Source organism: Equus przewalskii, chromosome 15 (genome assembly GCF_037783145.1).
Source record: "Equus przewalskii isolate Varuska chromosome 15, EquPr2, whole genome shotgun sequence".
Taxonomy (NCBI): Eukaryota; Metazoa; Chordata; class Mammalia; order Perissodactyla; family Equidae; genus Equus; species Equus przewalskii.
Window position 1 is genome coordinate 70,873,803 of NC_091845.1, and position 16,930 is coordinate 70,890,732.

The 16,930-nt window shown below is 37.4% G+C and overlaps 1 protein-coding gene across 6 annotated transcripts in view; it reads right to left on the reverse strand.

Annotated features, from left to right (window-relative positions):
• TOPBP1 (DNA topoisomerase II binding protein 1) overlaps positions 1-16,930 on the reverse strand; it is a 59,813-nt gene that overhangs the window by 12,071 nt on the left and 30,812 nt on the right. For all 6 annotated transcript variants that reach the window (XM_070576069.1, XM_070576067.1, XM_070576065.1 and 3 more), the window contains 9 exons: positions 13,774-13,947; positions 13,576-13,691; positions 6,788-6,911; positions 6,067-6,213; positions 5,850-5,952; positions 4,377-4,569; positions 2,556-2,776; positions 1,536-1,702; positions 1,183-1,294 (listed from right to left, as the gene is read on the reverse strand). In XM_070576069.1, the coding sequence (XP_070432170.1) occupies positions 1,183-1,294; positions 1,536-1,702; positions 2,556-2,776; positions 4,377-4,569; positions 5,850-5,952; positions 6,067-6,213; positions 6,788-6,911; positions 13,576-13,691; positions 13,774-13,947 (1,357 nt within the window). The remainder of the gene's footprint in view (positions 1-1,182; positions 1,295-1,535; positions 1,703-2,555; positions 2,777-4,376; positions 4,570-5,849; positions 5,953-6,066; positions 6,214-6,787; positions 6,912-13,575; positions 13,692-13,773; positions 13,948-16,930) is intronic.

Genomic DNA, 16,930 nt, shown 5'->3' on the forward strand with positions numbered 1-16,930 from the left:
ATCTGCCTCTGCTCTGTCCTCTTCTAGACAATTCTCTGCTAGTTGCTACTATTCTTGCCCACAGTTTGCAGACATGGAACAATCTATAGGAGACAGAGCCTTGGAGTGTTCCATTTTGGTGAGTTCTAGGTAAAGTTTAGCGATGCTGACTTATAACACTGCCTAATCTATTAGGTGCCTGGGAAACAAAGTGTTCCACATGAGGAAAGTTTCCAAGAAACAGCATCTCACGTGTACAACTGTATTTGACAGAAATCTCTAAAAAACATATATTGTAGTTCTCTGAATTCTTAAAGGGATAGCACTAAATAACATTTAATCTTTTCTTGATGACTCAGAGCCACTGTTAAAACAACCATTATTTCTTAATGTTTTCTCTATGTCAAGCTGTCAGCTTAAGTTCTCTTCCTATCATTTTCCTAACTCTATAGAGCTGCTCTGTCCAATATAGTAGCCACTAACCACACGTGGCTCTCAAACGCCTGAAGCACAGCCAGTTCAAACTGAGATGTGCCGTAAGTGTAAAATATATTCCAGATTTCAAAGACTTAGTAAGAAAAAAAAAAGGAAAATATCTCACTGATATTTTATATTGATTACATGTTGATAATATTTTGCACACACTAGGTTATATGTTTAAAATTAACTTCACCTGTTTCTTCTTACTTTTTAAAATGTGGCTACTCAAAAGCTTAAAATTACATATGTGACTCATGTTGTTGTCTACTGGACAGGTTACCTTTCTAGTATGAAGTTTTGAGAATGACGTCAGACAGACAGCCTGACAACTAGTGGAATAAGAATGTTACATAAGACAGAGCTTCTCTCTGGATATTACCATACCTTCAACTTCACAAAAATGTAGCTTTATTTATCTTGTAAGTGTATAATTTCATTGATTTTTGTCCAAGATTTGTCCAAAGCAGCACAAGAGATTTCTTAAACCTTAATGGTTTGTTTCAATTTAAATCTTTAAATCCTATGACCCAGTGAGTTTAGATTTAGATTAGAAGTTTATAAAATCAAAGTTCTAATGCTGACTCAATGTACAGCCCTGGACTAATTACCCTTCTTTTAAATCTCAATTTCTACATCTTACAAATGATATAAATATCAACTACATTTGACTTCCAAATAAGGTTACTATAGAGCACATTTTTGACTTAAGTAAAATACTTGTACCTAGTTTTTCAATCAGATGACAGTAATCAATACGTTCTTGAGGATTCAGAGATGACAACTGAAATATGTACTGTTTTTTTAAGTCTTCATGGGTCTCTTCTATCGTTATAATCTGGAATGGAAGAGTTTTATTTCAGAAAAAATTAACAGTAGGAAAGTTATCTGGCATATGGTTCTTTTATAGTGATATTTTACTTAGTCTTCTGAGTTATCAAATATAGAAATAATAATACAATGCAAAGAAATGCAGTTTTCAATATTAGATGAATCCTTGCTATTGATATCAACAAATTCTGAATACAGCAGAGCAGCAATATCCAAAAGCCACATCACCATACTCAGGATAAACAAACCTGTGCTTTAGGGTGTGGGGCCACAGGCGGGTTGGCCAGGGGGAAGGCAATACTGGGGGCTTGAGGCGTAGGGATCAGGTGGCTGTCTTTTATTGGAGTTTCCAGTTCATCACAGGTCGAGTGCTTTGGGGCTTCAGGCACACATATGTTTCCAGGACCACAGAGAGCTGAGGAAAATAAAATGCTGCAATGTGATGCTATCCATGTACGACTAAGAACAAAGTCTGGGAAATATTCTCATGTGTCTTAGCCAAGATAAAATTAAACACAAATTCTGGAAGGTAAAAAGTACATGCAAAAGAAGTAGCCTATTTCTAGAGCTTATAAATAAATGCAATTAATTAGCTTTAAAAGGGCAAATGGTGTTATCTGTCGGCTTCTCCCAACCCTTTCTTTAAATACCAACCTTTGATCAGTAAAATGTAACCCAAGTTTGTAAAACAAAGGCAATTCTACACTTGGAGAAAACCAGACGCAGAGACAAATCTATATACCTAGTATAGAGAAATAATTATGTGATGTGAAAGACAAAGGGGGAAAGATGACCAAAGATGAGAGGCAGGAAGCATTCTGTTTTCAAGGTAAAGCCCAAGGAAGAAAAAAATAGAGGAATTCAGAAAGGAACCCACGCAAATCCAAAGAACAAATGTAAGTATGTGCTGGGCGGAATTCAGAAGACGACTTAAAGGAAAACAAGATTAGGAGAAAAACCAAGCATTAACTACACAGATACAAAAAGCCCTAGAATGAAAGAAAGCACAATGGTGACAACCATGTCTGGAAAACAAAAAACTAATCCTAAGTTTCCAAATTTAAGAATCAAAATATTTTTCACTTTACTGATAAATTACCTCAATTTATAATTATTTTTCTGACTCTTAAGTTTAAACCAAAATCAGAAATATCTAGTAAGTTTTATTTGCACGCACACTTCAGAGAACCACAATGTGCTTTATGCTTATTTTTAAGAGGTAAACATGTACTTAATACAAACAAACAAATACATTTCTTTCTCATTACCCTGTTCAGCAATTTCTGAGTCATGTAAAGGCTCCTGGAAAGGAGAATCCTCCACTTTTTTAATGTCAACCTGAGGCTCAGAGTATTGTGTGGGACAACTGGGCCACTGCAGATTGCTGGCAAGCCTTGCTCTCTCCTCCCTGGCTGTAGGGTCATCCCAAATGATCTGTTCATTTTGGGAGGGCTCTGTGTTGACATCAGGTACTGTCTGACGAGACTGCCTAAGAAATAAAAGCGACAATTTTAATAAACAGGTAGCAGTAACAAAATCCACACTTGTAAGTTAGACTGTAAATTTGTGGTTCACTTTTATATGCCCACCATCTAGCACACAATAAGCACTCAAAAATATTTACTGAGGGACTGGCCCAGTGGCACAGCGGTTAAGTTTGCACGGTCCGCTTCTCGGCGGCCCGGGATTCGCTGGTTCAGATCCCGAGTGCGGACATGGCACCGCTTGGCACGCCATGCTGTGGGAGGCATCCCACATATAAAGTAGAGGAAGATGGGCACAGATGTTAGCTCAGGGCCAGGCTTCCTCAGCAAAAAAGAGGAGGACTGGCAGTAGTTAGCTGAGGGCTAATCTTCCTCAAAAAAAAAAAAAAAAAAAAAAAAATTTACTGAATAAATTAACTATGGGAATTTTTTTCTTTTTAAGATGTTTCTATCAGAAACTTATCTGTTCTAGGTAGAAAATAAAACACATATTTTGACTGAATGTCCACATATTTAAAACTTCAGGGGCAAAATTTACTGTCAAGAAATTAAAAGAAAAAAATCTGAAATGATTGCTGCATTTAAAAACCAGATTTCTCTTAATTATATAGGCCCAGGGAAACATGATAATGTTCAGAAAACTGGCTACTTTGCTTACCAGTAGTTGTATTTTTATCACTTGAAATAATAAGAACAAGAATTACATGCGAAGCATACAGAAAAGGCTGCCTTAAAAGAAAGTCCTTTTGGCCCTTGGTAACCAAACCTCCGAGAGACTAAGGTAGACCAGCCTTATACTGAACTAGAGTAAAGCGCGTTTTATGGTGTAATCATGACAATTGCACTGGAGAGTAAATAGAATTTTCCTTCAATGAATATATTCAATCTTTTAATATATATATAAAAATAAATATACACATCAATATACACAAATATAAACATATATATATGGAATCTTAGTAAAAATAATTGACCAAAGCTGATGGTGCCCCCAAAGAGTTCATTTGCCTCAGATACAAGGAAGACAGGCTTTTATTCTCAGAATGTATTTATTTACTCTGACTTGGTGAAAGATTTAGGCTCTCTATAATGATAAACTATGATCTGAAGTGTATTAAACAAAAAGACACTTTTACTCAGTACTCAGATAAGGAATTAGCCCCATGAAATATACAGTTAGCAAATGAGGCAAACTGGATCTTCAAATCATCTCCTTCTCAGCGGAGGTGAGAGAAAGTATTAATCACACCTCACCATGAAGCAGTTGCTTGGTAGGAAACAAACCTCTGTGTCTGCCTCCTGCCCCCACGTAAGAAGTCTAGAACTGCTTGGAACAAGGGCAGGAAAGAGGAAAACCTAAGTAGGCAAAGGGCCACAACCAACAGGTAATATCTGAATATAATACATATAGTTTGGGCTAAATAAGGCCCAGCAGTATAATCCTTTCATTGGTGTTGATATTCTAAACTTCTGCTTTACCGATTAAAAAATAAATAAATAAAAATTAGGCTCAACTCATGGAACTGAGTCAGCGGGAAGCTAAATAAGGAGCTTTCTCTCCAGTGCTCTAGTCACGCCCTCCTGCCATCAGCGACAGGTGCGCACCTCAGGGCCTCCAGGACTCTACTTCGTCCACTGCGGGCAGAGCGAGTGCTGTCAGGGGTTGAAGAAGCGCTGTTACAACCACTTCTGGAAAGAGAAGTCCTCTGCACTTGCGGTTTCACTATTGATGTTGCAGACATTATCTCCTGCAGCTGCTTCTGGAAGTTCTCTCTCATCTCCAAGGTCTGTGTCAGAGCTTGAAACAAACGCAAACACATCAATCAAGGTTAAGTTTCTCCTTTTTATCACATCTTATTAACTACTTTGTCTAGATTTGGTTGAAGACAAATGCATTAACTTGACGTGTACTGAATACTCACTATAGGCCACAGTAATGTATGAAGACCATGAACATTGTGGAACGTAACGGCAGCCCTCACCCGAGGACTGCATGTGAAATACTCAGGAAGCTCTTCGAAGACACTCTGGAACCTGCAGGGCTTATCCTTTCGGAGGGCTCCCTGCCTGCCTCTGACCCTCTCTCACGTTACGTACTACACTCTGAGGTGCATCACAGTCAGCTATGTGTGTGATTTTCCCCTGCAGTCCTTGAAAACACAACCACAATATATTTATCTTTGGCTTCCTTGTGGACTAACATTGAAGTAGGTACTAAATAACACTTTTGGAATGAACAGACTAGACTAACTAAATAGGTAAGTCACAGAAAAAGCTCTGGTGGGGCAGGATGAGTAAGGAAAATAGAAAATATTAATCCCTTAAAAAGAGGATACCTATAAAGCTATTCATTGCAGCACTCTTTATATTAGCAAGAAATCAGAAATAACCTGGATGGCCATCAACAAGGGACTGGCTAAATAAAGTGGGCCATTCATACAATAAATACTATACAGTTGCCAAAAAAAGGAAAAAAAACTGAAGAAGCTCCTTATGTACCAAGATGAAACACTCCAAGAGTTGAACTACTAAACAAAAAGATCAAGATCAAAGTATAAAACAGCATATATATATATAGTAGTCCACCATTTATTTATTTTTTAAAAAGCAAGGAAGGAGAGAACATCTTTTGATTACATATGCATAAGACAGTTCTAGAAGGATACATAAGAAACTAATAACACTAGAAGGATGGGAGAAACTCTTCATACCTTTTTCTGTACCTTTAAAACTATGTGAAAACATATTGCACATATAATAAAACTTTTTGAAAATCACTGAAAAGATTTGAACCAAAGAATTTTTAAAAATTCACTAACTCTACCTACCTTTAATAGAATAGGGCTGTACCACACTAACTGTAAAATACCTAGGCCCACAAATTTCACAAGTTTCACACTTAAGGCTTTGCAAATTATTACTTACTGATTGGCCTGCAACCTCAATTCAATTGTTAAATATACGCTTCCCTTGTATTTAGCAACCTAGAAAATTATTTTTCCATCTGATGCAAAGAAAGCATTCTGTATGAAAGATATATATTTATAAACTTTTTTTTGATAATTTAAAACACTTTACCTCCTTTAGAGTCATTCCTTCCATTTCCATTTGCTGTTGCTGATTCTTTATCACTGGTGGTCATATTGTCTATATCATTTTCTTCTATAGGCAAATGATCTGGCTGTTGAAGAAGAAAAATCACAATTTCTCAAACCAAGCCATTGTATAAGGTTTCACAGCAATATATATACATTCAGCTGAAGGAGGGAGTAAATATATTATCCATATTATCTACCTCATCATCCTTTATTGTAGAACCAGCTGAGAGTAGCCGACTGTTACAGAGTCTGTCATCTTGCACTGCACTGATATCCAAGCTCATTTTGGGATTATAAGTATGTGGATAAAGAGATTCAGGAAGATGTTTATACTCCTGGGCACACTGCAATACAATAATGTACTTTAAAACAGGACTGAAAAGAATCTTAGTGAATAAATGACATTAAGTAGGAAGAAGGACAACCAATACCTTATGTTAAGATGGCAAAAGTGTACAAAACTGAAGTTTTGAAAAGTAGTTGACACTTAAAAATTCCATCATACAAATGACAAATTGTCCTCACTTTTTAATGTCCACTAAAGTATAAAATCTAATTCTATTTCTATGCTTTTGTCAAGTATCAATCACACTCAAGGGAATAACCAGAAATAAAAGAGAAAAGAAACAGTTCTAAACTGCATTGGTGTGCTAAATTAATGCTCCTAAAATTATTATAAGATTTTCTTTCATATCATTTTTAATTAGTGAAAAGAATCAGAGAATCAGAAAGAGTACCCATTACAGACTTGTTAAGTATTTAAGTAATAAAGATCTTACGTTTTTGATGCCAAAGAAATGAAATGTGAGGTTAAGTTTATCAACTTGTTTACATATACAGAAACTGATCAGTGCCTTGAAATAATGTCTGTATACGTTTTCACTTAACAGAGAGGTGACGAGAAAAAGTACCACTTACTTCTAAAAGCCAGTGCTCTGAAACAATGTGTACTCCTCTTTCTTTTACAGATTTATACTCTCGATTAGTGTCATTTGGTCGCCCCTGATAGATGAAATGAGTCACTGTTTCATCGAAACTCCACCTGAACCAACCAAATACAAAAAAAAAAAACTAAGAGAAATATCTACATTAGTTTAAGATGATCACTACTCTCTATGAATAGAATATTTCTGACCTTCACTAAACTTTCAAGAACTAGAATAAGCAAAAATATCAAATGATAGGCTCCACTCCACATTTTTTGTCAAATTTTATACATATATTGCTAGGTACATAAATGCAGAGAGATATGTGGAATGGTATTCTTTAAAATATCACTTCCTTCTTTACACTTTTCTGAACTGTGCAAAGTTTCTTTTATAATGTATCACTTTCTAATAATAATAAAGGTATTTTCAAAGCAATAAAATGCTAAAGCATCCAGTCTGTCCTCCGCTGCCGGCAGCCACTCTTCACCGTACACTGCTCTATGCCTCAGAGTAGACTGTGTACTTTACATACCATGATCTCATCCATTCCTCACATCAATCCTAAGACACTGGCATCATTATATCCATTTTACAGAGAAGAAAACTGAAGGACATGGTTAAGTAACATGTTCAAGGATACTCAGTAAGTGGTAGAGCCAGTTTTTTATTTTGTTTTGAGGAAGACTGGCCCTGAGCTAACACCTGTGCCCATCTTCCTCTACTTTATATGTGGGACACTTGCCACAGCATGGCCTGGTAAGTGGTGCGTAGGTCTGCGCCCGAGATCCGAAGCGGCGATCCCCCGGCTGCCGAAGGGGAGTGCCAACTTAACCACTACACCACCGGGCTGGCCCTGGTAGAGCCAATTTTGACTTCAAAACTCACTCTCTTAACCATTACATTATGCTATGACCTCCTGATTCTTCCCATTTAATACTCTCCTGACCTAGGAAAATCAGCTAAAAAATGTGAAATACATCACCCTTCAAGGGATCAAGTAAACACAAAAGAAGAAGTAAAAATTACACTTCTAATTAAATCACCAAAATAAACAGAGGTTTCTCTTTATGGATACTTAACATACTTTCCCTCTCCTAAATAAGAAATATCTCCGAACTTTTTAAATAGGTAAACAAACAAATTAAGATGGAATATTGCCTCCTAAATTATACTATAAACAACTCTATTTCCTACTCCCCATGTACCCTTAAAAATAACAGTAAAAAACCCCTTCCCTCACCACGAAAAAAGAGAACTACAGGCCAATATCACTGATGAACATAGATGCAAAAATTCTAAACAAAATTTTGGCAACCAGAATTCAGCAATTCATCAAAAGAATCATACATCAGGATCAGGTGGGATTCATACCAGGGACACAGGGATGGTTCAACATCCGCAAATCAATCAACGTGATACACCACATCAACAAACTGAGGAATAAAAACCACATGATCATCTCAATAGATGCAGAGAAGGCATTTGACAAGATCCAACAGCCATTTATGATAAAAACTCTGAACAAAATGGGCATAGAAGGAAACTACCTCAACATAATAAAGGCCATATACGACAAACCCATAGCCAACATCATACTCAATGGGTAAAAACTGAACGCCATCCCCCTGAAAACAGGAACGAGACAAGGATGCCCTCTATCACCACTCTTATTTAACATAGTACTGGAGGTCCTGGCCAGAGCAATCAGGCAAGAAAAAGGAATAAAAGGAATCCAAATAGGGAGGGAAGAAGTGAAACTCTCGCTGTTTGCAGACGACATGATCTTATATATAGAAAACCCCAAAGAATCCATTGGAAAACTGTTAGAAGTAATCAACAACTACAGCAAAGTTGCAGGGTATAAAATCAATTTGCATAAATCAGTAGCATTTCTATACTCCAGTAATGAACCAACAGAAAAAGAACTCAAGAATACAATACCATTCACAATCGCAACAAAAAGAATAAAATACCTTGGGGTAAATTTAACTAAGGAAGTGAAGGACCTATATAATGAAAATTACAAGGCCTTTCTGAGAGAATTGGATGACGACATAAGGAGATGGAAAGACATTCCATGTACATGGATTGGAAGAATAAACATAGTTAAAATGTCCGTTCTACCTAAAGCAATCTACAGATTCAACGCCATCCCAATCAGAATCCCAATGACATTCTTTACAGAATTGGAACAAAGAATCCTAAAATTCATATGGGGCAACAAAAACCCCGAATTTCTAAAGCAATCCTGAGAAAAAAGAACAAAACGGGAGGCATCACAATCCCTGACTTCAAAACATACTACAAAGCTACAGTAATCAAAACAGCATGGTACTGGTACAAAAACAAGTGCACAGATCAATGGAACAGAATTGAAAGCCCAGAAATAAAACCACATATCTATGGACAGCTTATCTTTGACAAAGGAGCTGAAGGCATACAATGGAGAAAAGAAAGTCTTTTCAACAAATGGTGCTGGGAAAACTGGAAAGCCATATGTAAAAGAATGAAAATTGACCATTCTTTTTCACCATTCACCAAAATAAACTCAAAATGGATTAAAGACCTAAAGGTGAGACCTGAAACCATAAGGCTTCTGGAAGAAAACGTAGGCAGTACACTCTTTGACATCAGTATTAAAAGGATCTTTTCGGACACCATGCCTTCTCAGAGAAGGGAAACAATAGAAAGAATAAACAAATGGGACTTCATCAGATTAAAGAGCTTCTTCAAGGCAAATGAAAACAGGATTGAAAGAAAAAAACAACCCACTAACTGGGAAAAAATATTTGCAAGTCATATATCTGACAAAGGCTTAATATCCATAATATATAAAGAACTCTCACAACTCAACAACAAAACATCAAACAACCCAATCAAAAAATGGGCTGGAGACATGAACAGACATTTCTCCAAAGAAGATATACAGATGGCCAATAGGCACATGAAAGGATGCTCATCATCGCTGATCATCAGGGAAATGCAAATCAAAACTACACTAAGATATCACCTTACACCCGTTAGAATGACAAAAATATCTAAAACTAATAGTAACAAATGTTGGAGAGGTTGCGGAGAAAAAGCAACCCTCATACACTGCTGGTGGGAATGCAAACTGGTGCAGCCACTATGGAAAACAGTATGGAGATTCCTCAAAAAATTAAAAATAGAACTACCATACGATCCAGCCATCCCACTACTGGGTATTTATCCAAAGAGCTTGAAGTCAGCAATCCCAAAAGTCCTATGCACCCTAATGTTTATTGCAGCACTGTTTACAATAGCCAAGACGTGGAAGCAACCTTAGCGTCCAGCAACAGATGAATGGATAAAGAAGATGTGGTACATATATACAATGGAATACTACTCAGCTGCAAAACAGAACAAAATCATTCCATTTGCAATAACATGGATGGACCTTGAGAGAATTATGTTAAGTGAAATAAGCCAGCGAGAGAAAGATAATCTGTGTATGACTCCACTCATATGAGGAATTTAAAATTATGGACTAAGAACAGTTTAGTGGATACCAGGGGAAAGGTGGGGTGGGGGTTGGGCACAAAGGGTGAAATGGTGCACCTACAACATGACTGACAAACAATAATGTACAACTGAAATTTCACAAGATTGTAACCTATCAATAACTCAATAAAAAAAACAAACAAACAGGGGCTGGCCCCGTGGCCGAGTGGTTAAGTTCGCGCGCTCCGCTGCAGGTGGCCCAGTGTTTCGTTGGTTCGAATCCTGGGCGCAGACATGGCACTGCTCATCAGACCACGCTGAGGCAGCGTCCCACATGCCACAACTAGAAGAACCCACAACGAAGAATATACAACTATGTACCGGGGGGCTTTGGGGAGAAAAAGGAAATAATAAAATCTTTAAAAAAACAAACAAACAAACAACAACAACAAAAAAAACCCCTTCCCTAATTTAGTTGTTAGTCTTTCTAATAATTGTTTCTATGTCTCTTGTGAGGTAAAAGGATACAAATAAATTATCAAGATAATTCAGAAAAAGAGAGGAGTATTTTTGCCTGAATCATCCAGGTTTACTACTAGTCAACTCCACCGCGATAATACAGAAACTGAGCTTTAGTCCTCAGAGGTCCTTCAAGGACAGACTGCCAATGGTTACAGATGGTTCAGATGAGAGGTCTCCAAATTTTTCTTAAAAGACCAGATGATAAATATTTTAGGCTTTGCAGGGCAAACAATCTCTTTCACAACTGCTCAACTCTTGCCTTGTTGGATGAAAGCAGCCATGGATGACAGGTAACGAATAGGCATGGCTGTGGTCCAATAAAACTTCACTTACAAAAGCAGATGGTGGCCTGCACAACCCTCGGTCTAGGTCAGCGCTTTCAGCAAAACTGTTACTTCACTTCAGGAGCTATGTTGGAAATTTGTGGGGGTGAGTTTGGTCATCACAATAGCGTGTGTTTGTATGTTGGGGGCGCTACCAGCACTTAGTGAGTAAGACCTAGGGCTGCTAGAAATTCTGGAGAACAGTCACACATACAATTATTCCATATCCTACACGATTTTCTAATGTCCTGACAGAAATTCACATAGGTAAAAAAAGTTGCTTATAATTAGATGAGTCTGGAACCTATTTTACATATAAACACACGGGGTTTTTTTGCAGTTTTAATATACACTAATATGCCAGACATGCAACTAGCTATTGAGTAATTGCTGGAAGATGTACTTTGCTTCATTGGGAACACTGCCAAATTGTGAACTCTTGGTAAAGTCCTATTACCAACAGAAATGCTGCTCATGGAATCTGAGTCTCCATATCTGTTTCAGCCCTGTGGCTGTAACAATTGAAGTGATTTTATGTATGTATTCAAAAATATGAATATTCATTTCTTCTCATGTTGCCAGACACAGGTATTTATATACTAAAAATATATTCTATTGTTATGTGCTTCCTATTGACTTTTATTTTTTAAAATTATAAAAGTAGGCAAGTTATGTTTATGAAATCCATTTTAGTATAGGGAACGTTATATATGTAATAAAAAGGGGATGCTGCATCGGATGTGTTGAGCAGATCTGGTCTAGATGTTTCACTGGTGGGAGGTGGGAGATAGTATCAAATGGCCTCTTCAGGATGTTCTGGTGCTAGCTTATGGAAGGGGACATCTGGGACATCTTCACTTCAGAAGTCATTACCCTATGAACACGTAAATACTGTAACCTCTACATTTTAAAGGGTTCTTTGCTCTCATCCATTGCCAAGTCTGAGAAATCTATTTCAGGAATAGATATAAGGAAAGCTTTAAATTAATATGATCGACCAGTTAAATCCTACTCTGGAATTTCAGTAATATATTCTGTTTTTTGTACTGAGAGAACTGGCATTTTAAATGTTATAAAAACACAAGTCCTATATGTTCCTTTTAAGTCTTACATCAAGTCCATATCCAAACAGAACATCCCGGGAAGCATTCAATTTTGACAAATACATACACCCTCACAGGGCTACTGTGAGAATGAAATGAGATGACGCTCGGCTCATACTGGGTGCTCAGCAACTAGGAATCGGTAATATAAATACAATAAGAGGTAGTTATATACTATAATAGATCATATTATATACTAATGTATACAAAACAGACAATACAAATCATAGTTATGAGAAAGTTTCACTCTTCTAAAATAGATGCATTGAACACTAGGATGCCTGTAACTATCACACATATGTCTTACTTTTAAATTCTCCTGATCTCGTTTCTTTATCAAATAGAAAGCTAACTGGAATAAGACTTACAAAGGAGAAGATGAAGCTAATCATATTCCTCAAACTGTTAGCTATTTGTAAGACCACTCATTATGCTACCTATGAATGGCTGAATACAAGTGATCGAGAAAGCCAGCACCGCAGACAGGGGAGGAGGACAGTCAACTCAGCGTGGCTGGGGTACGGAGGGTCTCAGTCCCCGACACTGATGCCATTTGTGCTAGAGACTTGTCTCTAGCCTGGCTGTCAGGCTGAGGGAAGAGCTGATAATCTATGTCTCCAAAGTAGGGAAAATGATAGAAATTAAAACATCCTCAAAAAAGACCATTTTAATTCAGGAGTGCTGCAGTACTTAGAACTACTCACAGGACTCGAATCTGAAAATCACTAAGGTAAAAATATGTTTCATCTCTGACCTAGATATATTACTAGACTATAAACTCCTTGAAGACAAGGATTCTTCTAGACTGTACTTATTATTCACAGATCTCAAGTTCTTAGAATCATAATTGGTACAAAATATTCAAAGGTTCTCAAATATTTGTGGGATATACCCTAAAAAATAAACACATCAGAGTGAACTCATATGGTAGAGGGTGTTTTATCTTATTTATTTATTTTTGAGGAAGATTAGCCTTGAGCTAACATCTGCTGCCAATCCTCCTCTTTTTGCTAAGGAAGACTCGCCCTGAGCAAACATCTGTGCCCATCTTCCTCTACTTTATATGTGGGATGCCTGCAACAGCATGGCTTGATAAGCAGTACATAGGTCTACACCCGGGATCCAAACTGGTGAACCCCAGGCCACGGAAGCAGAACGTGCAAACTTAACCGCTACGCCACTGGGCTGGCCCGCAGAGCATATTTTAAAAGGATGTGGTAAATTAAATGTCAACTGGAGAGATTCTGTAGATAATACAACACACTAAAAGGCAAAATAAATGTTTCTTTGTAGATACTCAAAACAGCTTTAGGTTTACCTATAAATTTAGGCCACATTACCACCAAAGAGAAAGATGTGCCAACTACCTGTAATCTGCTCCTAGAGAGGCTGCGATCCCATTGAGTTCACTCTGCTTCTTACTGAGTTTTTTACTAACACACACCACTACCTTGTGAAGTGGCTTCAAGGCTTCTTCCAGTTCCTGGAAAACAAAAGAGACAGATATCACTACTGCTTGAAATGTTTTATCTAAAACTTCCTTTTAATAAGAGATCGAAGTCTACCTTCTCTGCTTGGGCATCCTTCAGTTGAGGGCTGGCAGAAAGAGCAACAGCATTTCGAGAGCTATTTGCCAAAGCAAGTTTCAAGTTTCTGACAATGACTTCTGAGAGTGGTGTGCTCAGCTTCCTCTTCTGTTGGGTGGGACCTCTTGGAGTTTCCAAGGCTGCAAGTGCATCCTATATATATGGAGGGGGAGAGCGAAAGAGGGAGAAAGAGACAGAGAGAGGAAGAAAGGAGAGAGAAAGGAGGAAGAGGAGAGAGAGAGGGAAGAGAGAGGTAAATAGAATAGGGAAACAGAAAAAGGAGGAGAGGTGAGGAGAGAAGGGAGATAATCCTCAAAATTAATTGGATTAGTTTTAACCTTCTCTGGCTGCCCTCCAAACAACAGTGAGAACAACAAAATACTATCTCTGTCTATACACAATGAAGGAAAAAAAATTCATAATGTCCAGCAAATTGGTTCAGAGAGACTACCAAGCTTCCATTTTCAAAGACGCTTACCACATTGACCCTTAGAATCTTAGAGTTGCAGTTGCAGTAAAAATAAAGGACACCAAAAAACAAAACAAGCAAACAAAAACACAGAAGAAAACAAGTAAGCAAGGATGGATATAAACAAGATGGGAACTAAGGAAGGTTAAAAAGTCAGACAGAGCTGAGAACTGTGAAAAATCTTCAAAAGTACAAAATACATTCCCGTCCCAAGCCACTCACACTTCCCTCACGAGAGGAGGTCACTGTTGTCTGGGCGCTTGCTCATTCTCTTTCCCACCTGCATAGTATTCCACATACACAGCAGAAAGCATCTAACCAGTGTTCAACTGAGTATTTAGATTAACAATCTCTGGCCGGCATAATGATGCAACGAATAACCTTGTACATACACCATTTTGTACATCCAAGAGTAATGGGACCATTTAAGCAAAATGTGTGTACCAACGCTGACATCCTCATGCATTAGTGTGTGTTTCCCAACATGCTTGACAGCACAGCGGGTATCACATTTTTCTTTGTTGCCAATCTGATAAGTTAAAAAAATTTATCTGTATGCTTTAATTTTCCATCGTCTTATACTCAATGAGATTAAACATCTTTATGCAGTATAATATTTCTATTTGCTTTTTTGTGACAGCTATCTCTTCCTATCCTTTGCCCATTTTTCCAGTGGGTCATTAGTCTTTTTTTATCTTCACTTGCATGAATATAATTATATAAATTTATATGTATATATGTCCACTGAGATTTACACATATTCTCAAATAGTCATTTGTTAAATTTTTGTCATGGAGAATATTTTTTAAAACAAATATTTTTATTGCACATTTATAAAATCTGCATAGTTGAATGTGGAGAACTTTTAATGCTGTCAAATTTATATGAATCTTTTATTTCGTTTGGGGTATTATGTTATAGTTAGAAAGGCTTTCCTCACACTGGGATTATTTAAAAACAAACTCTTTCATGGCCTGTTCCAGAATTTTTATGCCTTTACTTCTTGTGTTTAAGTATCTGATCCTCTGAAATTTATTCCGACATAAGGTGAGGTTTCATCCCATCTGTTTTCTGAGATGGCTAGTCAGTGGTTTGATTTGAATGCCATTTTTATCATTAATACATTCTCCTATCTGTGGGGCATAATCTCATGCATTGATTTGATTATCCATGTGACAATAACACACTGCTTCAATGACTGCAAAAGATGTTTTAGTAACTAATAGGGCTAGTGCTTACCCAATTATTCCTCTCAGATTTTTTATTCTATTTCTGTTTGCATTTTTAATAGGATGTTACCTTTATAGATCTTTGCAATGTTTTATCTTTTTTGCAAGAATATGGTAAGGCTTTCTATTTGCTAAAGGTTTTTTTTTTTTTTTTTAAATTTCTTATTTCTCCACAGCATTTAAAAGAATTCTTCACAAACAAAAGAAATCAGAAGCTCCCATACCGCATCTCCCCATCTTCAGCACCTGTGCCATGAACACTGCTTCCCTTCTGGTACTTTCCTCTACTTGAGCATTAGATCCCAACCGCTCTCACCAACTCAAAGACACAGCTTCAGTTCTCCCCTCTCGTCTATATTATCAGTTGGATCTCTACTGATCAGTCACACTGGCATAGTTATTTCCTCCATCTTAAAAAACAAAACAATCTTCTTTTGACTCTGCTTTGTGTTACAGCTACTACGCCATTTCTTGGTTTCCCTTTATAGTAAGATTCCTCAAATGCATTGTTTATATTCAATGTCTCCAATTCTCACATTCCCATATGAACCCACAATGGCTTCCACCTCCACCATGTCATCAAAACCCTTACTGTGAAGATCACCAGTGACCTCCATAAGCATAAATCCAGGGGTCAATTTTCTGTTCTCACCTTTCTTGATCTTTCAGCGGCATCTGACAGAGTTAACCACTCCTTCCTCAAATACTTTCTTGCTTGGCCTCCAAGACACTCTCTAGGCTTTCTCTTCCCTCACTGGTGGCTCCTTCTCAGTCTCCTTTGCTGATTCCTCCTCTGAACTCAAGCCCCTCAGGGTGTTCCTTGGATTTCTTCTTCTGTTCTCTCGGCATCTATTCTCAGGTAGCTTTAAATATCACCCATAAACTCAGAACCCAAATTTCTTTCCCTAGCCTAGACCATTCCCCTAACTTCAGGCTTTACGTGTAACTGCCTATCTGACAACACAACTTGGATATCTAACAAGCATCTCAAACTTTATGGGTCCAGAACGTGAACTCTTGATCTTTAAGCCCCAATCCCAATCCGTTCTAGTCAACTCAGTTGCTTGGCAGCTCCATCCTTCTAAACTCTCAGACCAAAAATTTTATAGAAGGATCCAAATTCTAAACATTTAAAACCCCACCATGTGCCAGGGAAAACTGATTGAGAATGATCAATATCTAGACATACCCTTGTAAATTATTAGACTTAAAAAAAAGAAAAATCCACATGGCCTTGAGGCAAAAAAAAAGAATTAACTTATAAAGACAACATAAGCAGATCGGCACCAGAATTTTCAAAAACGATACACACAGAGCAAGGCAGCAGTGGAGCAGTATTTTAAGGAAGATTAAGGAAAAAAAAGAGCAACTAAGAATAGTACATTCAAACAATCTGTCGAAGACTCAAGGCCTCAGTAAAAGTCCTGAGTGTACAGGA